The sequence below is a fragment of the Hemitrygon akajei genome, chromosome 5 (genome assembly GCF_048418815.1).
Source record: "Hemitrygon akajei chromosome 5, sHemAka1.3, whole genome shotgun sequence".
Lineage (NCBI taxonomy): Eukaryota > Metazoa > Chordata > Chondrichthyes > Myliobatiformes > Dasyatidae > Hemitrygon > Hemitrygon akajei.
In genome coordinates, this window is record NC_133128.1 from 183,200,430 (window position 1) to 183,227,060 (window position 26,631).

At 41.9% G+C, this 26,631-nt stretch overlaps 1 protein-coding gene across 3 annotated transcripts in view; it reads right to left on the reverse strand.

The window, feature by feature from the left end:
* LOC140728541 (dipeptidyl peptidase 4-like) overlaps positions 1 to 26,631 on the reverse strand; it is a 202,365-nt gene that overhangs the window by 110,274 nt on the left and 65,460 nt on the right. For all 3 annotated transcript variants that reach the window (XM_073047412.1, XM_073047414.1, XM_073047413.1), the window contains one exon: positions 8,775 to 8,870. In XM_073047412.1, the coding sequence (XP_072903513.1) occupies positions 8,775 to 8,870 (96 nt within the window). The remainder of the gene's footprint in view (positions 1 to 8,774; positions 8,871 to 26,631) is intronic.

The following is a 26,631-nucleotide window of genomic DNA, read 5'->3' on the forward strand; positions in this document are numbered from 1 at the left end:
AAAAAGAGGAGGAGCACTCATTCATCAGCTGAAGGAGAATGCAGGGTGGTAATCAGGAGATCTCCCTGTTCATGTTTGACTTAATGCCAAGAAACCACATGAGGTCTGGAATCAATGTTGAAGACTCCAAGAATTGCTGCCACCTTCCCTTATGTGACCGTGCTGACACCTCTGGTAGGTGTACTCTTCAAGTGGGACCTGATATTCTTTGAATTACACTGAAGGAGCCTCGTTCATCAGAGCTAGAAGTACTGGTACATTAAAACTAGAATCTAACAGGGTAAAGCTTAGCAACAAGAAGGGGAAAGTCACTCTAGTGGGACTGCCTTATAGAGGTTCTTCACAGTCCTCATAGTCAGCAGGAGCTTGAAGAGCAGGTGTGTAGAAAAATTGCTCATAGTTGTTTAAATAATAGGATTACATTAGTGGAAGATTTCAATTTTCCCAGTATTGACTATAGAATGCAGAATGTTAAGAACATGAAGGATGTAAAATTTATGAAAAGTGTCCACAAAAGTTTCTGGGTGGCCCTACTTGGGAGGATGCAATACTGGATCTCTTCTTAGGAAACATGGCAAGGGTAAGTAACTGAAGAGGCAGTCAGTGACCACTTTGACTCCTGAGACCATAATTCTATTACTTTTAAGATAATGATGGAAAAAGATAAGGCAGGTCTTATGGATAGTGTTTCAAACTGGAACACGGCTAGTTTTGGAGAAATTTGGCAGGATCTAGCAAATGTTGATTAGGTGAACCAGTTGTAGGGAAATGAACAAGTGAGAGGCTTTTAAGAAATGTCATGTCAAGTGTATGGGAGCTTAATGTTCCTTTCAGGGTGATGGATAAACAAGTTAAGGAACCTTGGCTGATGAGGAATCTGGCCAAGGAAAAGAAGGAAGCATTTTATTGATTTCAGAAGGTTGTGGTCAAGTGAATCCCTTGATAACTATAAAAAGATAAAAAATACTCCAAAAAGGGAAATGAGAAGGACAAAAAGGCAGTATGACATGCAAAATCCCAAGAGGTTCAATAGCTATATCATGTGTAAAAGGATGATTAGAGAGAGAGTAGGCCCACTTAAAGATCAGCGGATGAATATTTTCCTCTTTTCTGAGGAAAATATTATAGTTGTTCGAGAGATAAGGGTAACAAGGAGAGATGTTTTGGAGGACAGTCATATTATGTGCGAGGAAATACCTGCAGCTTTACAGTGCATTAGGATCATAAGACATATGGTAGGGTGCCTCACCTGAGGGTGCTTAACAAGATAAAATCTTATGGTGTTACAAGAAATATACTGGCATGGATAGCGGAATGGCTGACAGGCAGGAGACAGTGATGGGCCAGAAATGGGGCCTTTTCTGGTTGACTGCCAGTGACTAGTGGTGTTCCTCAGGAGTCAGTATTGTGACTGCTACTTTTCACATTGTTTGTCAATGATTTAGATAGTGAAGTTGAAGCCTATGTGGCAAAGTTTGCTGTTGATACAAAGATAGGTAGAGGGGTAGGGAGTGCTGAGAAGGCAATGTGATTGCAGCAGGACTAAGACAAATTGGAAGAATGGGCTAAAAAGGGGTAGATGGAATACCGTGTCGGGAAGTGTATGATAATGTATTTTGGTAAAAGGAACAATCGTGCAGATTATTATCTAGATGGGGAGAAAATTCAAACATCAGAGGTGCAATGGAACTTGGGAGTCCTTGTGCAAGGCTTCCAGGAGGTTAATTCACAGGCTGAGTCTGAGGGAAAGAAGGCAGATGCAATGTTGGCGTTTATTTCAAGGGGAGTAGAATATAAAAACAAAGAGATAATACTGCGGATTTACAAGACACTAGTCAAGCCACACTTGGATTACTGTCAACAGTTTTGGGCCTCTTAGCTCAGAAACGATGTATTGTCATTGGAGAGAGTCCAGAGGAGGTTCATGACGATGATTCCAGGAAGGAACGGGTTAACATAGGCAGAACGTTTGGCAGCTTTGGGCCTGTACTCACTGGAATTTAGAAGAATGTGTTGGGAACTCATTGAAACCTACTAAGTATTGAAAGGACTAGATAAGGTGGACGTGGAGAGGATGTTTCCTCTGGTGGGGTTATCCAGAACTAGAGGGCACAGCCTCAAAATTGAGGGGTGACCTTCTAGAACGGAAGTAAGGGGGAATTTTTTAGCCATAGAGTGGTGAATCTGTGGAATGATCTGTCACAGACTGTGGTGGAGGCCAAATCCATGGGTATATTCAAAGCAGAAGTTGATAAATTCCGGATTGGTCAGGGCACCAAGGGATATGGTGAGAGGGCAGGTGTATGGGGTTGAATGGGATCCAGGAACAGCTATGATGAAAAGGTGGAGTAGACTCATTGGGCTGAATGGCCTAATTCTGCTCCTATGTTTTATTGCCATTCCATCATGGCTGATTTATTATCCCTCTTCTGCTGCATTCTCCCTAAAACCTTTGATGCCCTGACTAAGCATGAACATGTTAACCTCCGATTTAAATATACTCAATAACTTGACCTCTGCAGCACAGCCATTTGTGGCAATAAACTCTACAGATTCATCATGTTCTGGCTAAAGAAACTCCTTCTCATCTCTGTTCTAATCAAGGTCCCTCTATTCTGAGGCTGTGCCCTCTGGTCCTAGAGTCAACCACTATAGGAAACATCCTCTTCCCATCCACTCTGTCGAGGTGCTTTAAAATCCTATAGGCTTCAATGAGATCCACCCTCATTCATCTAAATTCCAGTAAGAACATGCCCACAGACATCAAATGCTCCTTTTACGAATAACCCTTTCATTTCCGGAATCATTCTCATGAACTTTCTCTGAACCCTCGCCAATTTCAGCACATCGTTTCTTAGATAAGGTCCCCTAAAATGCTCACAACACTCCAAGTGTGGTATGACCAATGCCTTGTAATGCTTTTTATCTATCTTTGCTCTTACATTCTAGCTGTCTTGAAATGAATGCTAACACTGCATTTGCTTTCCTTATCACTGCAAGTTAACCTTTATAGAACCCTGCACAAGGACTTTGTACCTCTGATTTTCAATTTTCTTTCAATCCGTTACTTCTTTGCCTGTTCTCCCAACCTGTCCAATACCTTCTGCAGACTCCCTACTTCCTCAACACTGCCCCTCTACCTTTCTTTGCATCACCTGCAAATCTGGCCACAAATCCATCGATTCATTATCCAAATCATTGATGTATCATATGAAAAGAAGTGGTCCCAATTCCGACCCCTGCTGAACACCCGTCACCAGCAGCCAAGCGGAATAGGCCCTCTTTATTCCCATTCTGCCTCCTGTCAGTCAGCCAATCTTCTATCCATGCTAGTATCTTTCCTGTAACACCATGCACTCTCATCCTCAGCCTCATGTGTGGCAGCTTGTCAGAGGCCTTGTGAAAATCCAAGTAAATAACACCCACTGGCTCTCTGTGTCCATCCTGCTTGTTATTTCCTTGAGAATTTCAATAGATTTGTCAGGCAAGTTTTCCCCTTAAGGATACATTATGACTTTGTCCTACTTTGTCATATACCTCCAAGTACTGTGAAACCTCACCCTTAATAATGGACTCCAACATTTTCCCAACCACTGAAGCCAGTCTAATTTCCTTTCTTATGCCTTCCTCCCTTCATAGAATTCAGTGACATTCGCAATTTTCCTGTCCTCTAAAAATATTCTAGAACCTAGTGATTTTTGAAAGATTATTATAATGCTTCCACAATCCCTTCAGGTATCTCTTTCAGAACCTCAAGGTGTATTTCCATCTAGTCCAGGTGATGTGTCTACCTTCAGACTTTTCAGCTTCCCAAGAACCTTCTCCTTTGTAATCACAACTACACTCACTTGTGAACCCTGACCCTCTGGAATTTCTGGCATCCTGCTAATGTTTTCCACAGTGAAGATTGATACAAAATACTTATTCAGTTTGTCTGTCATTTCTTTCCCCCATTACAACTCTCCAGCGCCATTTTCCAGCAGTCCGATATCCACTCTTACCTCTTTAAATATCTGAAAAAAATTGGCATCCTCTTTTATATTACTGGCTAGCTTACCTTCATATTTCATCTTTTCTCTCCTTATGGCTTTCCTTGTTTCTTTCTGTTGGTTTTTAAGCTTCCCTTTCCTCTAATGTCCCACTATTTTTTGTTATATTATATGCCCTCTCTTTTGCTATTATGCTCTTTTTGACTTCCCTCGTCAGCTATGGACATCTCAACTTCCTTCAGAATACCTCTTCATCTTTGTAATGCATCTATCCTTTCAAATTGCCCCCAGAACCACCAGCTATTGCTGTTTTGTTGTCTTCCCTGATTATATCTCCTTCCAATCAACTTTGACCAGTTCCTTTCTCATGCTTCTGTAATTCCTTTTATTCTACTGTAATACTGATACATCAAACTTTATCTTCTCACTCTCAAACTGCAGGGTGAATTCTATCATATTATAATCACTTCCTCATAAGGGTTCCTTTACCTTAAGATCCCAAATCAACTCTGGCTTATTACATAACACCCAGTCCAGAATTGCCTTTCCTCTAGTTGGTTCAACCACAAACTCCTCCAAAAACCCTTCTTATAGGCCTTTACAAATTTCCTCTCTTGGGATCCAGCACAAACCTGATCGTCCCAATTGATCTGCATACTGAAATCCTCCAATACTAGCAAGATACTAGATTTTTAACATTGCCCTTTTTACATGCCTTTTCTATCACCCGTTGTAATTTATTTCCCTGGCTTCCATATAGAGGCCTGCATATAACTCTCATCAAGGTCTTTTTACCCTTGAAGTTCCTTAACTCTATTCACAATTCTACATCTTCCAATCCTATGTCATATTTTTCTAAGGATTTGATTTGATTTTTAATCAACAGAACCTCCCCATCCCTCTGCATTCCTGCCTGTCCTTTCGATACAAGGTATATCCTTGGATGTTAAGCTCCCAACTATAATCTTCTTTCAGCCGTGACTCAGTGATGCCCAAAAAGTCATACCTGCTAATCTCTTAATGCACTCCCTCATTCCATGTACTGTGTACATTCAAATATTTCACCTTCAGTCCTGCATCCATCACCCTTTTTGATTTTTTATCATGTTGTTCTTGAACTCATTTCACTGAGTGCGACTGTGCCCTATTATCTGTGTGTACTTCTCACAGTCTCACTACACACTACATCAACTTGTTTACCAACTGCCCTATCCTCAGCTTTATTACTCGGTTTCCCATCCCCCTGTTAGATTAGTTTAAATACTCCCCAACAGTTCTAAGGTGAATAAATCCTCAGGACCTGAATGAGTGCATCCTTGGACTTTGTATGGTGCTAGAGAAGAGATAGTGGAGATATTTGCTTCATTTCATGAGGTTACTGAAGACTGGAGGGTGATGAATATTGTTCCTTTGGTTAAGGGCAGCAAGAACAATCCAAGGCACAACAGGTTTGTCAACTTGACGTCCACAGTGGAGAATTTGTGGAGCAAATTCTGAGGGACAGGATCTACCAGCATTTGGGTAGTCCAATTAGAAGTCAGCATAGCTATGTGCACAGAAAGCCATTCCTGGCAAATCTTCTGGATTTTTTGAAAAGATAATCAAAAAAAAAAAAGATGAGAGTAGGTCAGTGGATGGTGTATATTTGGATTTCAACAAGGCTTTTGACAAGTTCTCACATGATAGTTTGGTCTGGGAGATAAGATCTCATGGCATGCAGGGAATTATAGCGAGATATATTCAAAATTGGCATGAAGGTAGGAACCAGAGGGTGGTGGTCAATGGCAAATTCTCCACCTGGAGACTTGTGACTAGTGATGTGCATTAGGGGTTGGGGGTGTAGTCATGTTTGCCATGCTTCTCAATGGGACATCACAAACTGGCCCAAATGTTTTCACAGTGTACACATTGAATAGAAAACAAATCTGGAAATTTTCTAATATAAATGGCTCATAAGCATTTCGTGCTATCTAGCTAATGAGGTAGGAGTTCAGGATTCAAGTCAATTCTTTTATTTATTGAACTATTTGAGCAAAATGAGATCAGGAACAAAAGCAGGAGTATGCTATTTGTGCCTGAACTAACTTAGGATCAGATTAGATTATGTTGATAATTCCCTTAAAACTTAAAGCTATGGTCGTATTATATCTGTTTATTTCACTTTGTTTTTAACTAACATATTTTTGTCTTTATTTTCATTATCCCATTTTAAAGCACTTTGAACAACATTGTTTGTATAAAAAGTGCTCTAGAAATAAACTTATGTCATTAGCTGCCAAATGTTATGCTGGAAGTTTAAATAGAAAGGTACAAGTTCCCAATTATTGAAGTGTTCCATCCCTGATTACTCTTTGTAGCCCTAACTGCTCATAAGTTGGAAACAAACAAAAACAATGTGCGCAAGAAGATCACAGATACTGTTTGGAGAGCAAACATGAGAAAATCTGCAGACATTTGAAATCCAAGCAACACATACAAAATGCTGGAGGAACTCAGCAGTTCAGGCAGATCCATGGAAAAGATTAAACAGTTAATGTTTAGGGTCAAGAACCTTCTTCAGGATTTACAGTGAGGTCTATCTGTCAATAATCACCAGAATTACAAAGGAAGGTGGAGGGGCAGGTAGTGTTGAGGAAGCAGAGAGACTACAGAGGACTTTGATTAGGAGAATTGGCAATGTGGCAGATGGAATATAGTGTCGGGAAGCATATAGTCATGGACTTCAGTAGAAGAAGTAAAAATGCAGACTATTTCCTAAAAGAAGAGAAAGTTCAAAAATCTGAGGTGCAAAGGGACTTGGGAGTCCTTGTCAGGATTCCCAAAAGGTTAATTTGCAGGTTGAGTCTGTGGACAGGAAGGCAAATACGATGTTAGCATTCATTTTGAGAGGAATAGAATATAAAAGCAAGGATGTAATCAAGGTTTTATAAAGCACTGCTGAGGGCTCACTTGGAATATTGTGAGCAGTTTTGGGCCCCTTATCTAAGAAAGGATGTGCTGTCACTGGAGAGGGCTCAAAGGAGGTTCAGGAAAATTATTAAGGGATTGAAATGCTTTTCATATGAGGAGTGTTTGATGGCTCTGAGCCTGTATTCACTGGAATTCTGAAGAATGGAGTGGGGGGGAGGGGTTCTCATTGAAACTTATCGAATGTTGAAGGACCTCGAAAGAGTGGATGTGGATTGGAGGTTTCCTATGGTTGGGGGCATTTAAGACCAGAGGGCACAGCCTCAGCATAGAGGAACATCCATTTAGAAGAGAGATGAGGAGGAACTTCTCTAGCCAGTAAGTGGTGAATCTGTGGAACTTCTTGCCACAGGCAGCTGAGGAGGCCAAGTCATTGGGTATACTTAAGGCAGAGGATGACAGATTCTGGATTTGTCAGGGCACGAAGGGATATGGGGAGAAGACAGGAGATTGGGGCTGAGAGGGAAATGGATCAGCCATAATGACATGGCAGAGCAGACTCGATGCGCCAAATGAGCTAATTCTGTTCCTCTTTCATATGGTCTTATTTGAGCAGTGGGCCCACCCTCCCTACCAACAAGGAGATACTCGCAGGGAACAATGTAGTTTTAAACACATTTTAATTTTTGTGTAATTCAGACAAATAGTTCTTGACATAGACTCAAAAGTCAAAGAGGATTTATAACATATAAAGAATTTACAAATTACACAAGATTACTAAATGACAAATTATTTCCAAACGCCGAGGCAATTCTTACAAACCTAAAAGACATACCAACAAGTTACATATGCCCCATTCCAACATGTCAGTCTATGGCCTCATCTACTGCTGTGATGAGAGCATACTCAGGTTGGAGGAGCAACACCTTATACTTCATCTGGGTAGTCTCCAACCTGATGGCATAGTCATCGATTTCTTGAACTTCTGGTAATTGCACTCCCTCCTTCGCCTTCACCATTCCCCATTACTATTTCCCTCTCTCACCTTATCTCTTTACCTGCCCATCACCTTTCTTCCATGGCCTCTGTCCTCTCCTATCAGATTCCCCCATCTCCAACCCATTATTTCTGTCACTAATCAGCTTCCCAGCTCTTTACTTCACCCCTGCCCCTCTCCCAGTTTCACCTATCACCTACCATGTACCCATTCCTCTCCTCCCCCGATGTCTTACTCTGACTTCTAACTCTTCCTTCCAGTCCTGCTGAAGGGTCTCAGCCTGGAGTGTCAGCTGATAACTCTTTTCCATAGATGCTGCCTGGCCTGCTGAGTTCCTCCAGAATTTTGAGTGTATTACCTTGATTTCCAGCATCTGCAAAATTTCTCTTGTTTCTGGTTACACACAAACATGTTGTCCACTCTAGAAACCATAGACTGCGTCTTCTTTCTGTTATTTCTACCAATCCTGACTGCTTTCTTTCACTTATACTGTTTTGCTGTTAATTGACATCATCTGCATATGATGTTTTTCTGTTTCATTTATCAGGTGAATGCAATGTTTATTTAGGCCAACATGTTTCTCTTGATTTGGTCGTTGGCCAATGGGAACCTCATTGTTCTCTTGTCTTCAACAAGAGCCAAAGCAAGAATTATTGGTTCGAAGTGTGACTTAGTCAACAAGAACTCTGACCCTTGGAAGGTTATGCTACTGTGCAAGAAAGCTGAGGTTAGCAATAAGCTTCTTGGGCCCTGGAAAGTGAATATCATTCATAAAACCATGCCAGTCTTTATCCAACACACTTCCACTTTAATTTTTAACCCTTTGACAACTTTAAAGTCAGTGTAATTACAGAGTAAAACAATCAACAATTAATGATTACCTGATATCCAAATCATAGGATATGATTTGTAAGAGTATGTTCCGCTTGTGAAATCATCTAAGGTAAATGTTCGACCTTGACCATTTTCCTTGTCTCCTAATTTTTAAAAAAAAGTTATTTTCAATATGAAAGACCAACTTTGAAAGATTTCTATACAACTAGCTCACGCTATTTAATAATTTTCTAATGTTCAGGCATTAGTCTGGAGTTGGGATATATAACACAATGTAAATTTCAGCAACCAATCCTTAAACGTGAACATGGATTGTAGATTAAATTTAAATTACTTTAGTTCCTAGAACTCCGGATTTCAGTTCATTTAAAAAAAAGACAACGCTGATTAACATTCCTTTTTGTGTGTCTGGAGTGTGGGTGCAAAGATGGAGGTTTGAAAATTATATGTAATTCAAAGGAAGCATTGTAGGTACATTGTAACTATAGAATTGTCCTTTCATCTTTAGCATATAAAATGCCATGTAATATTGGGTTGAACAGGCCTCTTCCTCCAGAGAGTGCCTCACTTTGTCAAATAAAAGTGGTTGAACAAGTTAGGTCTCTATTCATTGGAGCGTAGAAGGTTGAGGGGGGATTTGATCAAGGTATTTAAAATTTTGAGAGGGATAGATAGAGTTGACGTGAATAGGCTGTTTCCATTGAGAGTAGGGGAGATTCAAACGAGAGGACATGATTTGAGAGTTAGGGGGCAAAAATTTAAGGGAAACAAGAGGGGGTATTTCTTTACTCAGAGAGTGATAGCTGTGTGGAATGAGCTTCCTGTAGAAGTAGTAGAGGCCAGTTCAGTTGTGTCATTTAAGGTAAAATTGGATAGGTATATGGACAGGAAAGGAGTGGAGGGTTATGGGCTGAGTGCGGGTAGGTGGGACTAGGTGAGATTAAGAGTTTGGCACGGACTAGGAGGGCGGAGATGGCCTGTTTCCGTGCAGTGATTGTTATTGTTATAAAAGACTACGTACTTTATATCTACCAGCTGAGTCTCTCTGGTGACTTTGTTCACATTACAACAATCCATGCTTTGTCATTCCGGTGCAGTGCAGAGAGGAACAAATGGCCATTTTGTCATTGCCTTCTTTAGAGTAAAAGTTGGTATTACTCCCAAAATCTTAAAGCTTAAATCAGTTACTTCTGTATTTTGTTGGTTAAAAAATGTTGATAAATCTTTCTTTTGAAACCTCAGGTTCAGGAAATCATCAGCCACGTCCCGATTTGGGCTTGCACTGCAGCCCAAAGTTGGTTAATGGGATAAGGAAAGGAAATCTGGAAATTATGTTGTGACATATCCCTGACAGTGTGTTTTCTTAAGGTTTACATGGGGCCACCGTCAGTGTCTTGCTAGAGCATGTGACTGACTGAAATGATCAAATGCATATAATTTACAATATGCTTTTGAAAGATCAAGACGGGGAGCAAACAATTTTCAGGAAGTAGATTGCCAGAGCCTGGCTGTGTGTTTTTTGGAGACTGGGAATAGGTGGGTACTGTGTTTTTGGCAGATCAGGGGTGGGAAGACTGGAAAACTGAGGTTCAAAGTTCAAGGTACATTACAACTCTGAGATTCGTTTTCTCCAGACAGCCATTCAAAGAAAAACATCAAGCCTCCCCCAACCTTCCCATGTGCAAAAAACAAATCATGCAGATGACAACAAGAACATCAAACGTTAAACCCACCTTGCACAAAAAAATAAACAAATTGCGCAATAGGAAGAATAGAGTATCAGAGACCAAAAGTGTGCGCAGTGGTAGAGTGTGCGCAGTGGTAGAGTGTGCGCAGTGGTAGAGTGTGCGCAGTGGTAGAGTGTGCGCAGTGGTAGAGTGTGCGCAGTGGTAGAGTGTGCGCAGTGGTAGGTTTCCACAGGGAGGCAGAACTCAAGATCGTGACATCATGGAATAGCCTTAGGAATTGTTTTAGTGTGGGAGCGGACAAAACATAATTAAGTGATTTCCTCACCTTGAAGATCTCCTAATCTAATATTGTAGAAGGAAGACTACATTGTCCGGGGATTCTCCATTGACAGGTGTCTCAGGAAAATGTGATTCAACCTCCCTTCCAGTAGTTTCAGAAAAATGCCCGATGAGAAATTGTATTGTCCTGCTGAAGAAGTTATGTCAGGGTTTTCTGAATGATGTGGAATAACCGAGGAATGATTGTTACTATATTTCATACTCTAATGGAGATTCCCAACCTGGTATCCACAGACACCTCTGTTAATAAAAAAAGGTTTGGAACCCCTGCAATTGCCAAGAGTTTTTTTCCAGTATAAGCTGATGCAACAAGCAGAGCTGTTGGTAATATACGTACACATTCAGGAATTTCATATACCGTAGATTCCGGACTACAGAGCGCACCTGATTAAAAGCCGCAGGCTCTAATTTTAGAAATAAAATCAATTTTTTAATTGTAAAGGCCGAACCGCTACTTTTAAATATACATACGTATCGGTAACACAAATTACGTTGCATATACTTTTTTACTGAACAGCACGAACAACATTCCAATATCTCCTAGCGACTGGTAAAAATATATATACTGCAGCTTACCAGGAAAAGTTATTGATCGACTTTAACTTAAAAGCAGCGTTTTCGCTCGGGTCTAATCGGCTCTGACGCGCTTGCGCAATGCGATCGGGTCTAATCGGCTCTGACGCGCTCGGGTCTTGCTTTTCTTCGAGTATTTTCCATGTTGATGAGGGTGAGTACAAATGACTGATTTACAATAATTTAATTGTGAAAGTGCGCTTGATTTATCGTACAATTTCATTGGACCTCTGTGAACTACTCATCAATTTTATTGGTCTACTGTTACGAGGCAAAATGTTTACGAGGCGGCATGAAAAAAAACCATGTATTAGCCGCTCTGGATTATAGGCCGCAGAGTTCAAAGCTGTTCAAAATGTGGGGAAAAAGTAGCGGCTTATAATCCGGAATCTACGGTAGTTTTTCTTGTACTTCCAGCCAAAGGAGCAGTAAGTCTTTGATTGCACCTAATCTCTGTTGCATTGTCACAATCTACAAGCTGTAACTACTCACTGGTGTCCGCCTCTTCCACTCAATCTTTTAAAGAGTCTTATACTAATAGTATCCTCAAATCCTCCTACCAATTGCTTCACATCTATCCCTACCGGTTTTGACCCATCTGCTAGTTGATCTGGATTCTGTCTATTTACCTTATAGAACAGGGCATTCTGCCGTAAGGTTAGCTAACTCTAATATTAATTCTATCTTTTTCTTTCTCTCTCTTTCTGCAGACAATGTCTGGTCCACTAGGTATTTCTAGTAATCTCATTTTAATTCACATTTCAGTAACATCCCTAACCTGCACATCATAGCTGTAACATTGTTTTCACTTGCTCTACCCGGATCAATCCTCACCTTGCCCTAACAAAGAGATTTCCTTTGTCCTTTCTGATTCTCTTCCACCCTCACAGCGACTAAGAGCTAACTCATTTTCTCTCTTTTCATGTTCTGATGAGAGATTACCAAATTCATCTCTTTGCCCTTTTGCAAAAATTACCTCATCTATTGAGAGGATCTTCTGTTTTAAATCAGGCATGATCTTCCATTAAAATCCATGTTCGCTGTCTTGGATTAAATCTGTGCCTTTGTAAATAAAGGCTTATGTTATCTCTTGAAAGGGATTCCAGATGTTTGATCCCCACTGAGGCTGAACTAACTGGCTTTTTAAAAAAAATATATAATCATTTCTGTTTTTAATCTATTCAATACACAGATATACTCACTATAATTGATTTACTTTTTTTTCTTCTTTCTATATTATGCATTACATTGAACTGCTGCTGCTGCTAAGTTAACAAATTTCACGACACATGCCAATGATAATGAACTTGATTCTGATTCTGATTATATACTTACTCAATATTTCCTTTACTAAAAATGGTACAACTCCTGTGGTCTTGTAGCCAGGAATAACTGAAAAATCATTGGAGTCACAGTACCACAGAGGTTGGCACAGCACTTCCCAGTGCTGCCTGGAAAGAGTTTGTACGTTCTCCCCGGGACCACGTGTGTTTCCTCTGGGTGCTCCAAGGAACTACTGATTGGTAGGTTAATTGGTGATTGCAAATTTCCTGATGATTAGGCTTTGAATAAATCGGGGAATAGCTGGGTGGCGTACCTTGAAGTGGCAGAAGGACCTACTCTGTGCTGCATCTCAATAAATACATTTTAAAAAATAGTAGTCAGTGAATCCTCAGGTTTTTTTTTCCTTTTTATACTTCAGTCTGGGCTTTACGTTAGTTCATTTCAGAGATGCCATCCTCCTTAATACTTGCTCTTTTGTGACAGAAAGTCATCCAATGTTTCACAGTCATCTGCCTTAACTGCAACATTGGCATTGAACCCCTCTTTTGGCAAAGACATTTGTCATCTTTATCAATGATCGGGATGATAATGTGGTTAAATGGATCAGCAAATTTATGGATGACACCAAGAGTGGGGATGTAGTGGACAGTGAGGAAGGCTTTCAGGGGTTGCAGAGGGAAACATAGATTGAAAAATGGCAGATGGATTTAACGCAGACAAGTAGGACTTCAGTAGGACCAACTAGGGTAGGTCATACACAGTGAATGGTTGGGCACGGAGGAGTGTGGTAGAACAAAGTGATCCGGGAATACAGGTTCAGATGGGATGTAATGTTGAAGTTGTATATGATGTTGGTGAGGCCTGATTTGGAATATTGTGTGCAGTTGTGTTCACCTACCTACAGGAAAGATGAAAACAAGGTTGAAAGAGTACAGGGAAATCTCACAAGGATGTTGCCAGGTCTGGAGGACCTGAGTTATAAGGAAAGATTGAATAGGTTAGGACTGTATTGTTTAGAATGTCAAAGATTGCGAGGAGATTTGAGAGAGGTATACACAATTATGAGGGCTATAGATAGGGCAAATGCAAGCAGGCTGTTTCTACTGAGGTTGGGTGGGACTACAACCAGAGGTCATGGGTTTAAGGGTGAAAGGTGAGAAGTTTAAGGGGTACGTGAGGGGAAACTCCTTCACTCGGAATGTTGAGAGAGTGTGGAATGAGCAGCTAGCGCAAGTGTTGCATGCGAGCCCGATTTCAATGTTTAAGAGAAGTTGAATAGGTACATGGATGGTAAGGATATGGAGTGCGATGTTCCTAGAGCAGGTCAATGGGAATGGTTTCAGCAAGGAGCAGATGGGCTGAAGGGCCTATTTCTGTGCTGAACTTCTCTATTGACTCTATGATTCATTACGAACCTTACCCAAATCCTCCACATCCACGCAGAGGTTACTTTTTCATTTCCCTCATTGCTCAAAGTCATCAGGATAAACAGACTATCAAAATTAGCTTTACCCAGATTTGGAAACTATACCCTATTTCATCTTTGTGCTTTTCCATAACTATGCATAATCAAACTGAATTATGATCACTGACACAAAAATGTCTCCACTGATGCCACTCATCTCCTCTAGGACTGTCAACCTCGCCCACATCTTGCAGACTGTATTCTCTTCAAACTGGCTGAAAAGGGTCTGCCCAGGAATGCCGTGACCTCCATTGCATTTACATTCTCTGTGTACCAACTAACGTCAAGGCAAATAAAATCTCCCCCACTATTGCTCACTGAAGCCTTTGCACTTCTTAGAAATTTAATTACAATTTCTTCTCATCTTCAGCCTGTTTGGAATTCTTAAGGTTACTGTCGTGGTGGCATAGCAGTTAGCGTGACGCTATCACAGCTTGGGGTGTTCCGGAGTTCAGAGTTCAATTCCAGTGCTAATCTGTAAAGAGGCTCTGTGCGTCTGCCCTGTGGAATTCACGGGTTTCCTCACGTGATCCAAAGACAACTGGGTAGGTTAACTGTTCATTGTAAATTGTTAGAGTTAATTGGGTTTGCCGGGGGCTGCTGAGGCAGCTTGGCTTGAAGGGCCAGATGGGTCGACTCCACTCTGTATCCCGAGGGAGTAGATTTCCACAGCCCGGTTGGGTGTGTAACACCCTGCGAAAGGTTTCAATTCTAACAAAATGGTCTTTCTGTGGAAGCAGTGTTTGGGCTGTGGTTAGAGATAACGGGTGCTTTGGAATGCGAGCCTCAGGGGTGCGGGTCTTTGTTTTGTGTGAGCTCGGGTTGTTTGCTTGGCCGGAGATGAAGAGAGAAGACGCTGGCGAGAACCGATCATAGCATTCAACCCGGTGGGGGACCGTTACCCGATGGAGCAAGGTGCCGAGGCTGACTGAGGATCAGTGAATATTACTTCCGGGAAGAGTTGAGCTCCAACTTCTGCACTGTTTAATTATAATGGGCCCTTTAACATTTTTTTTCTCTCTTTTGTTTTTTACTAACTCTTTGGTTAAGGTTCATAAATATAATTCCTTTAATCATAAGCAGTGTGCTGTCTGTAACAGGGTAGGAAATTGCACAGCATCCACACAAACCGGGGTTTGGGGTGGGTGAGCCATCCCAATCTCATGGGTTTTGCAGGACCAGAGTGTGTTTTCCCCAGACTTACACAGCCAGGAAACCAGGGGGCTTTCATGTGTTTTGGGGAGCTACCTGCACAAGCGGTGCATGCGAGTTCGATTTCAATATTCAAGAGAAGTTTAATTAGGTACATGGATGGTATGGGTATGGAGGGCCATGGTCCTAATGATTGAGCATGGATTACATCTTGTTTCCATGCTGTATTTTACCATGACTCTATAAATAACTTCGTGATAGTCTCATTTAGAAGAATGACGGGGGGATCTGATTGAAACATATAAGATTATTAAGGGATTGGACACACTGGAGGCAGGAAGCATGTTCCCGCTGATGGGTGAGTCCAGAACTAGAGGCCACAGTTTAAGAATAAGGGGTAGGCCATTTAGAACAGAGATGCGGAAAAACGTTTTCACCCAGAGAGTGGTGGATATGTGGAATGCTCTGCCCCAGAAGGCAGCGGAGGCCAAGTCTCTGGATGCTTTCAAGAGAGAGTTAGATAAAGCTCTTATAGATAGTGGGGTCAAGGGACATGGGGAGAGGGCAGGAACGGGGTACTGATTGTGTATGATCAGCCACGATCACAGTGAATGGCGGTGCTGGCTAGAAGGGCCGAATGGCCTTCTCCTGCACCTACTGTCTATTGTCTATTGTCATGTGATAATCAACATATTATCCTTACTCAGGGTTACAAATGTTTTTAACCCATATTTCTAACATTCGTTGTCTCATCCTTCTCTCTTCCTCAACTAAATGCCCTGAAATGAGGAATGTTAAGTTAGCATTCCTAACTCCCTTTATGGCATATTTTGATCTTTTTGTAGTGTACCCCATCTCACTTGTATTGGTTTGCACTTCCCAAGAACCAGTTCCAATACCCTACAAATGTAATGCCCTTAGAGTGAAAGAGAAACAGACCTTTTGACCCATCTGGTTCATGCCAGCCCAATCTTCTGCTCAGTTGCATCTATTGGCACCTGGATGATAGAACTCCATATCGCCTTCATCCACGTAACTGCTTTCAGTTTGAAATTAGATTTACATTTTGCTGTTTTAATTGGATGGTCTCCTATGTTATGAACATAACTTTTTTTAAGCTAAATAAAGGTTTTTGGTTCAACTTTTACATTTCTTGTGGAAGGACAAAATTCTGCAAACTGCTGAGTGAAGACTCTCATTGGAAATAGACGAGGTGTTGAATTCATCCTTAGCAACAAGAAGAGAAACAGTGATTGAAGGAAAGACAGGTAATAAATATTTTTTCTTTCAACATAATAAGAGCAAAGTTTCAAGGGTAGCATGGTTATCTCTGTCTCCACAATCCTCACATTTGGAGGGACACTATTTCCTCCTCCTGCACGAGGGTGCAGAAGCTTAGGTGTGCCCAGTGGAAATGTAAATCCTCCACACTCGGTTAGAAAGTTGGCTTGTGCCACAGCAGTACACAGAGGAAGAATTACTCACAGCTTGCATAATAATGATTCTGTGTATGAACGTTAAAGCAGACTTTGGTATCAATATTGATGAATCCATCATACATCCTATGTGCAAGCCCCCTTAAAATCTGAGCAATCTATTCACAGATGGAGACCACGTCTCCAAGATTCCTTGCAGTGGCTTTCCAACAATACAGTATCATAATTAGGGCTGGTTCCCTAGAGAGTGCTGCGACACTCAGATGCCGTCAAAAGTGCATCCATGCTGGCAGATCTATTGAGAAGATATTTTTAGTTGTAGTTCTTCCATGGCATAAGGTTAAGTTCTCATTTACAGCTCTACAGCACTCTATATCTGGAGCCGTTTAGAGCAGACACAGCAGGCAGCCAGTCCAGGAAGCAGCCCAGATCCAGGACATTCCATACAAAATTCAAGTTCAAGTTTAATTATCATTCCGCTGTATCCATGAATACAATCGAACAAGGCAGCGTTCCTCCAGGGCCGAATTGCGAAACACAGCACCGACAGTCAGACACAGCACAAGGCATATATCACACATATAAGATAACAGTGAACATACAGTCACACACAAAAAAATACGTAGCCCAAGTCCCTGAGTGATATGTCTTGCAGACTGATGGTACATGGATGATTGTCGGGAAGAACAATCCCTTAGCAGTCTGCAGTCATGCGTATAATCCACCTTTTGTCTTCCACTGAGTGAACACTGGAGAGCTGCACCACCCCACTGGAAGAAATCTTAATATTAATTAATTCTAAGAATGATTTTACATGTTGCATGTTAGCCATCAACACCAAATATGATTTAAAGCCTTGATATGTTTTAGTACTAGTGAGGTATTAGAATATTAGTGAGGATAACCAACGCCATCTTTCAGTCATGGCTGGTGAATTTGAACAACAGCACATTGCTTGCTTCAGAAACTGTAAACCTACAGTAACACCACTAATAGCTCATTCTCCTTCCCGTGCACGCACTGGATACAGATGCTTTATGTCTCAAGACATAAGTAATGTGTGAAGACTTCCAGATTTCTTGGGAAGGAAAAATAATAACAGAATTGTGGAATGTAATTCTAGAGCGCCATAATTCATATTAGTACAGGTTTCACTTGCCAAATTCATCTCACTAATGTGCGTTTGCTCATTTCAATTACCAAACAACACATAATGGATTTTTAAAAAAACACTTGTTCAGTTTTAGTGGCTGCTGTGGGATTGTTTCTCAGTTCCTACCTTTTTAAGATGTTAATCGTTCTTCTGCTTTCTGTCTGACTTTCTAAAGTTTGTCGTTTGACCTTTGTGATCTTTACAGGCGAGCCTGCTGAGCATTGCACAGCAAGGATCTCAGCTTTCGAGAGGACCAACAGATAAAGGAATTTAAGAACTGAAAAATTACTTGTTGTCCTGTGTGTGTATTTTTCCTCAGGCTACCAGGAGTGGGGTAATTCCAAGCCAGTTTAGAGTGTTTTTGATATTTTACGGTAGTGGTGAAGAATAAGACAGCCGGTCCTGTGGGATGGAAAGAGAGACTGTTATTGCATGGACACTGTAGTAGAGCCTTGAGACCAGGGTGGGACATCCGGATGGATGCCAGGACGTAGAACTGTGAAGAGTAATTGTGGCCGTGAAGTTATCGTGTTTTCTGCAAGAGACGTCAGCGACCCCTTTTCCAGGCTTATTGTAGAGACTTTAAAGACTTGAGTTTTCAAAATGTTACACTCAGAGATTGAGCAAACTGAACCTGATTTGAATGAACAAATTAGAGAGTTGCGTAGTAGGCTTAAGGAAGTCTTGACAACTGTAGATAAATTACACAACAGGTCCTATCGATACGTTCCAAGGAAAAGACACATTGCTCTATTTACAGGGGAAGTTGAGAAAGATGTGAGGTTTGTTGATGACTTTATTGAAATAGTCGAATGGCTGCTTTGAGCTAGAAATCAGTCTGACCAGGATCAGCATGACTTTGTTATGTCACTGCCCAGGGGTGCAGCTTTAGAAGAAGCACGTATACGCAGTGATGCTGAAGAGGACCGAGCTGATGTCTTGTTCACCTATCTCAGGGAAGCTTTTAGTGAGCTGTTGCTTCATTTCTATAGTCGCAAACAGCATGAGGGTAAAGACACAAGAGTTTTCACATGCCCTAGCCCAAGCCATTAACTTGTTACTGAAGTGTTCCCCTGATGTTGTGGCCAATAAGAGGGTGGCACTCAGAGATCAATTTAAAGAGGCCATCAGCGATCCTTCGCTTAGAAGGAAGAGTGCGGAACAACCCCAACTCCTCAATGATAGAAGTGCGAGAGGAGACTTGTCTGTGGTTTTCAGAAGAGTCCTCAGGAAATTCAAAGACTGTAAATCAAAGTGTAGCAGTAGCCAGGCCCAGTGCTCAACTCTCAAAGCACAGGAATATAAGTCTATCACTCTAGATGACATCCTTAAAGTAGTTACAGAGCAGGGCAAAACCATTAGTGAGTTAATTCAAGCAATGAAAGATCTTGCTGTACAGAGAGGTGTTGCACATGCTAGTAGCAGTAGACCTAAGTTACAGCCTAGGCCAACAAAGGATGGGTAACCAATATGCTTCAAGTGTCAGGTGGGAGGGCATGTAGCAAAGAATTGCCCACAGAAGTGAAGTGCAAGGGATGTAGAGCCTGAAACCTCCAGCTCTCAGGTTGCTGTGACCTGGGGGAACCTCACAGACTCAGATAATGTACAGCCATCCTGTAACCATGTGCTGCAACATGCTGTAGGAATATGTCCTGTTGTTGAGCTTGAGATATCAGGTGTCTCTGTCCGTTGTCTGTTGAACACAGGGAGTCAAGTGAGCACCATGACTGAACAGTTCCTTCAAGAACATGTGAATGGCGAGGATGAAGATATGTTGTCCACTGCTCGCTGGCTTAGGTTAATAGCCACTAATGGTCTTGGTATTCCTTACTTCAGGTATCTACAGCTAGAGGTTCAAGCGGTGGGCATGAAGAATCCCAACTGTGGATTTCTAGTAGTCAGAACACTAGAATGGGTTGTTAGCACTGAACAACCCGTCCTGTGCATTTTAGGGATGAACGGTATAAGCCAATGCAGACAACTTTTCTACACCGAATTTGACACAACCTTAGAAGGAAAGTTGGATTCTGATTAGAGAGATGTTTTCCAGAAAGTGCAGAAGCACACTACTGAAAAGAAAGCCATAGTCCCAGTACTGTATTGGGAAAAGATACTGAGCACATATCTGCTGAATTGGTAGTTACCATTGTGGCTAGAAAGGCCACTGCGGTGCTGGGACAGACCACAAGATGTTACTTGAGCCACTTAACACTCTTCTACTTGGTGGACTGTTAGTTATTCCCATGCTCGTCGACTCTTGTAGTCATACGGTACCAGTACAGGTTTTAAACCTCTCTCGAGAGGATGTATGGCTCTCATCTCGAACCCAGCTTGGTATACTGTCAAAGGTAGACTGTGTAGACAGTGATCAGTGTGGTGCTGTAAGATTTCAGTGGATCTCAGCTGGCATTGAACAAGTGAGAGTTGGTGTAAAGGAAGAGGGTAGTAACCCCAAGTTAAAGTCAATTCTAGAAAAACTCGACTCTGGGGGTAGTGAAGAACAGCGAACTCAGCTAAGAGCTTTACTGGTTAAGTACCTGGATATCTTTGCAGTCGAAGATGAAGAACTTGGGTACACTGACATAGTCAAGCATGAGATTCATTTAATTGATGATGAACCCATTTCCCAGCCGTACTGTCACATTCTGACCAATCAGTACAGTGAAGTGAAAGAGCACATCTCAACGTTGTTGAAGAAGGGTGCGATTCGGGAGAGCAACAGTGGTAACGTTGGTATGGAAGGCTAATAGTAGCATAAGGCTGAAGGCTGCGTGTAGATGGTCAGAGACTGAAAAGGATGCATTCCTACTCCCGTGTATTGATGAGAGTTTCGATACCCTGTGGGGATCGAGATTTTCTCAACGATAGACCTTCTAATTAGTTATCACCAAGTGGCGGTAGAGGAGTGTAATAGGCATAAGACTGCTTTTTTGACCCCGTTTGGTCTATATGAATACCTTCGCATGCTGTTTGGGGTCTGCAATGGACCAGTGACTTTTCAAATTCATGCAGGCAATGATGAATGATTTAGCCTTCCAAGTTGTGCTGGTGCATCTGGATAATATTCTGGTGTATTCACAGACTTTACAGGAATACTTCGAGAGGCTTGACACTGTGCTTCAGCATCTCAAGGAGACTGGTCTGAAATTGGAAAATGTCATTTTCTGTAGACAGAGGTTAAATTCTTAGGACACCAGATATTAGCCAAGGGGACAGATACAGATCCCAAGAAGGTCTTGGCTGTTTACCAATGGTCAGTACCATCTACAGTCAAAGACTTAAGATCATTCTTAGCTTCTGTAGTTATTATAGACGGTTCATTTGGAGATTCTCGAAGATTGCAGGTCCACTGCATGATGTAGTCAATTTGTGTCTTGGTGCAGGGAGCCCTAGTAAATCAAATCAGCTGTTAAAACAGTCTTGGATGGAAGATTGAGAAACTGCCTTTGACTTGTTCAAGGAGGAACTGAGCAGTTCACCTATCCTCGCCTTTGCCGATTTCTCCATAGCGGAGACAGATGCAAGCAGTCGTGGACTAGGAGCTGGTTTATACCGGCAAAAGCGAGAGACAAAGAGGAATTATAGCAGCATGAAATTAGAGCTGCTTGCACTTAAGTGGGCTATAGTAGAGAAGTTTTGTGGTTACTTATTGAGTTCTAAATTCACTGTAATAACTGATAATAATCCGTTACCCCACTTGAAAACTGCCAAGTTGGGAGCAATTGAACAGAGATGGATCTCACAGCTGTCAGTGTTTGACTTTGATGTTCAGTATCATCCAGGTCGGAGAAATACTGTGGCTGATGCTCTCTCTAGTCAGCCAGTTGCAGGGGAGCCAGAGCCAATCCCAGAGGATGCTGAGTTTGATGGGTGTGTGGAAATGTGTAGTCTGAATAATCGCAGCCATGCTCTTGACCTGGCTCTGGTTACAGCTGGTCTTAAAAGATGTAAGGTTAAGCAAATTTGCGCCCTTGAAGCTGGTACTAGTGATCTGATGCAAGGAAACACCCCAACCTTCACCGGTTATTCTACTGGGGACTTGCACACTTTTCAGCAGCAGGACCCTGTGTTAAGTGTCTTCAGAAACTTATGGGACTGAAAAAGAAAGTCGAATGGCAAGGAATGTAGAGCTCTGCCTAAACCGGTTTTGTCTCTATTAAATCACTGGGACAGGATCAGGGAGCGTAAGGGGTTACTGCATCGTGCAGTTGAGCATGAGAAGCACAGGGAGTGTTATCAGCTTCTGCTACCTGCCAGCTTGAGGAGGCAAGTGTTAGGGTATGTACATGATTCTATGAGCCGTCAAGGCATCGAGCGTAATCTGTACATGTTGAGAATCAGATGTTTTTGGGTGGGCATGCTCGAGGATGTGGCAAAGTGGATCAAAGATTGTCCACGTTGTGTTTTAACTAAAATGCCACACCCTAAGATCCGTGCCCCCGTGAAATCACTTCTTGCTTCCAGGCCGCTCGAAGTTGTCGCTGTAGATTTCACTGAGCTTCAGCAGGCAGCTGATGGACGTGAGGGTGCTGATGTGACGTGAGGGTGTCACAGATGTTTTTACAAAACTCACTCAGACATTCCCAGCTCGGGATCAAAAGGCGGATACCACAGCAAGGTGCTCCTGAGGGAACGGTTCATGAGAGGCTGCACTCTGACCAGGGCTGTAACTTCGAAAGTGAGGTCATTGCTGAGCTTTGCAAATTGTACAGGGTAAAGAAAAGCCATACTACACCCCATCATCCGACTGGCAATGCACAGTGTGAGCGTTTCAACAGGACGATGCATGATTTGTTGTGTGTGTTGTCTCCAAAAAAGAAACGCAGGTGGCCAGAGCATTTACCCGAGTTAGTGTATGTGTATAATGTGATGCCTCACGCCACCACCCGATATTCCCCTTATTACCTACTGCTGGTGTTGATCCCCTCTTGCCAGTGGATGCTCTGCGGGCTGAGAATAGTCTGTGAACTGGAGATACGACGGGTTAGCCATACACCAGAAACAACTGAGTGATGCTCATGCCAGAGTGAAAGAACACTCTGAACAGAAGGCTGCGGAACATATTGCCTTACAGAAGGACAAAATTCATTGTCTCAAGATTGACATAAATGCACTGGTTTACCTTCGGATCGGACCATTAGATTGTAATAAGATCTAGGATGCTTGAAAATCAACTGTCTACAGGGTGGTAGAGGTGCTAGACAACACATACACTGTGGAATCTTTGAAGGGAGGTTAAACAGGGTAGACATCAGGCCCTGTGAAAACATTCCCACCCCAGTTCCTCAGAGGAGACTGAAAACTCCTGTAACTCGGGGTAGTCCTTCCGAGACATGAATCAGATTCTGAGGATTCAGAGAATGGTGCGATATTGGGAGAAGATGTGTCAGAACAGGGTGTACATAATTTCGACCCTAGCCTTGATAGCATTACTCCTGGGACGGAGACCATAGTGCCTGTGACAGCTGATACGGGGTCAGGTGTTGGTAGTCTTCCTGTTGCAGCACCCTGCAGGAGTAAAAGAGTAAATGCTGGACCGCACTCTAACCCACATCACAAACCAAGGTCAGTCTTAGATGCGGCCTCCATAAGTCCTGCAGCAGTGTCACAGATACTGGCTAGTCTAAGTACAGTTCTGTTCAGAGAAGCAGTTAAAGAGGTTAAAAGTACTTTTGCAGTGAGTCAGTAATCGAGGACGCTCACTGGAATGCAGGGAGAATGTAACCAAGTGACTGTTGAATATCATTTTTATTGTTAAAGTGCACTTGTGTATTCACCTTGGTAATGCTAAAGTAGTAGCCTGTGCCTTTAAGAGAAAATGGTGATGCCATTTTGCATGAGTGGAGTAGAACGAAGAGTTGCCATGTTCTAGAAAGGACGACGTACGAATGCTTTTCCCAGTTTTGGTGAGGAGAGGTGAATCATATTTGATAATATCCATGTAAATTCATTTATACTTGTTTGTAAATCTAGAATAGCAGTAATTTGACATGTTTGACATGTGGATGCTTTAGATTTTTGGGAGTAAATTGATCAACACTGGAATAGAGTGATTGTGATGTTCCTTAATCAGCCAATGAAGTTAGTCTTTTTAGTAATTCAACTACAAGGAAATATATTGTAAAACTTTGTGTAAAAGTTTATTTGTCTTTTATTGTTTCATGACCGAATGTGATTGTAACAGAGTAATATGTATGTTCATGTAGCGTCAGCGAGAACTGATTTCAAAGTCCAGCCTATATGTGTTTGGAAGTTAAGCACGTGTGTGCCAAATGTGAGTATATCTCTTAGTTAAGATGAGAAGTATTTATTCATATTTTTGATGTTGTGTATAAGGTACTGGGTTGGTGGGATTCTAACATTGCTTGTATTGAGTTTTTTAGAATTGTCACTGCCGTATTGGTTTTGTATATTTCGTTTTAGTTATTTTCATACTGCATACATAACAAGGGTGTGGTCGGAAGTTAAACTGAGATTGTAATAGCGGGAACTGTTTTGTTTTAATTTGCTTTGACATTTTTATTTTGATACCCTCTTTCTGTAATAAAACATCCAAAACAGACAAAGGAACTTAAGACCCAAAAAACGATTTGTTGTCCTGCGTGTCTATTTTTCCCCAGGCTACAAAATTTGGTGCCAGGAGTCGGTCAATTCCAAGCCAGTTTAGATGGTTTTTGATTTTTGTGTGCAGTACAATACAATACATTATACAGTAATGGTGAAAAAACAAGACAGCCGCTCTTGTGGGACAGAAGGAGAGTCTGCTATCGCACGGAGACTGTGGTAGGGCCTTGAAACCAGGCTGGGACATCAGGACTGACAACAGCATGTAGAACTGTGACAGTGATCCAGAGCAACTGTGAAGTCATGCTTTCTTCAAGAGACATCAGCAACCTCTTGCCCAGGCTTGTTGTAGAGAATTTAAAGATTTGAGTTTTCAAAATGTTACACTCAGAGAATGAGCAAACTGAACGTGATTTGAATGAACAAATTAGAGAGTTGCATAGTAGGCTTGAGGAAGCCTTGGCAACTATGCTTAAATTAAGCAACAGCTCCTATGTATATGTTCCAAGGGAAAGACACATTGCTCCATTTACAGGGGAAGTTGAGGAAGATGTGAGGTTGGTTGATGACTTTATTGAAATAGTCGAACAGCTGCTTTGAGCTAGAAATCAGTCTGACTAGGATCAATATGACTTTGTTATGTAAACACAAAGTTTACTGCAGATGCTGGGGTCAAAGCAACACGTACAACACGCTGGAGGAACTCAGCAGGTCGGGCAGCACCCGTGGAAATGAACAGTCAATGTTTCGGGCCGAGACCCTTCGGCAATGTTCCTCCAGCTTGTTGTACGTGTTGATTTGACTTTGTTATGTCACTGCTTAGGGGTGCAGCTCAAGAAGAAGCACGCATGCGCAGCGATGCTGAGGAAGACCAAGCTGATAACTTGTTCATCTATCTCAGGCCATTTGGCCCATCGAGTCTGCTCCACCATTTCCTCATGGCTGATCCATTTTCTCTATCAGTCCCAGGAGCCCCAATCTCCTGCCTTCTCCCCATATCCCTTCATGCCCTGACCAATCAAGAATCTATCAACCTCTGCCTTAAATATACCCAATGACTTGGCCTCCACAGCTGCTGTGGCAATGAATTCCATAGGTTCACCATGCTCTAATTAAAAAAATTCCTCCTCATCTCCATTCTAAAAGGACACCCTGCAATTCTGAGGCTGTGTCTGCTGGTCCTAGACTCTCCCCCCAGAGGAAACATCCTCTCCACATCCACTCTGTCCAGGCCTTTGGAGTACAGAAGGCCAGATTTTGTGGTTTTGTTATTGTTTTCCATTAATAATGCTTGCTGTATCCATTTAAAATGTGCAAGATCCTGCTTCTCACCATTCATTTCAATAATGCCATTAATGAGGAAAGGTTCTTAAGTCTGAAGTATCATTCTGCTTAAAGGAAAGTGGTTAAAATGATACTTCATCTGATCACAGGTTGCACTGTGCATTTCAAGGGTTAAAATTACCACTTGAAATGAATAAGTCTTGTTTATCAGTTTGGACTAAAAATGTTAACTCAAAAATTCAGGTCAGTATTGTCAGGTGACTCATAATGACATGTCACATACCAAGTTACTTGAAAGGAGTACGTGATAGTGCCCAACACATGCAGGACACTTTTTCCAAAGTATTTAACATATTTAAAACTTTTTTCCAAATTACTTCAGGATGGAGGTGAAGACAAGCACAAAATGATTTCTGTCTGAAACAAAGTTCCATTGCCCTTTCTCAAAAATATGCATGCAGCAATATTGATTTATACCATGCCAAATAGTGATCTTTTGTATTATTCTGATTCACATAAAAATAATTTGAAACCTCCAGGTATTTTTTTTGTAACTGTAGAGCCTATTTTGAACAAGGGGGCTTTGTGCTTGGCCTGCCTGCTGTTAAAGGATTGTATAGAGGCAAGGGAGTGACAAGAGCTCCAGAAATCTTGCCGTGTCCCAGTGAGTAATTGAACTTCCCCTGCTTCACAGCCCAAATGCCACAATAAGCCGTGTGTTCGGCCTCTTTTGCCTCCAAAGGTTCAAATCTCACTGCTGTTGAATGGTGGGAAGTGCAAAAACACAATTCCACCAGACTAGAAGGCTAGTTCAGCGCAAGCTGATATTCCCTCCCAGATTGTCCAGGTGGACTGCCCCAGGATGAATATGCCATAACAAAGGCAGTATCTGGGAAAATGATGGGGCGTTCCATCGCAGCGGCTTCTGCAAGGTCAAAGAAAGGTGTTACTATCTTTTTAAATGTA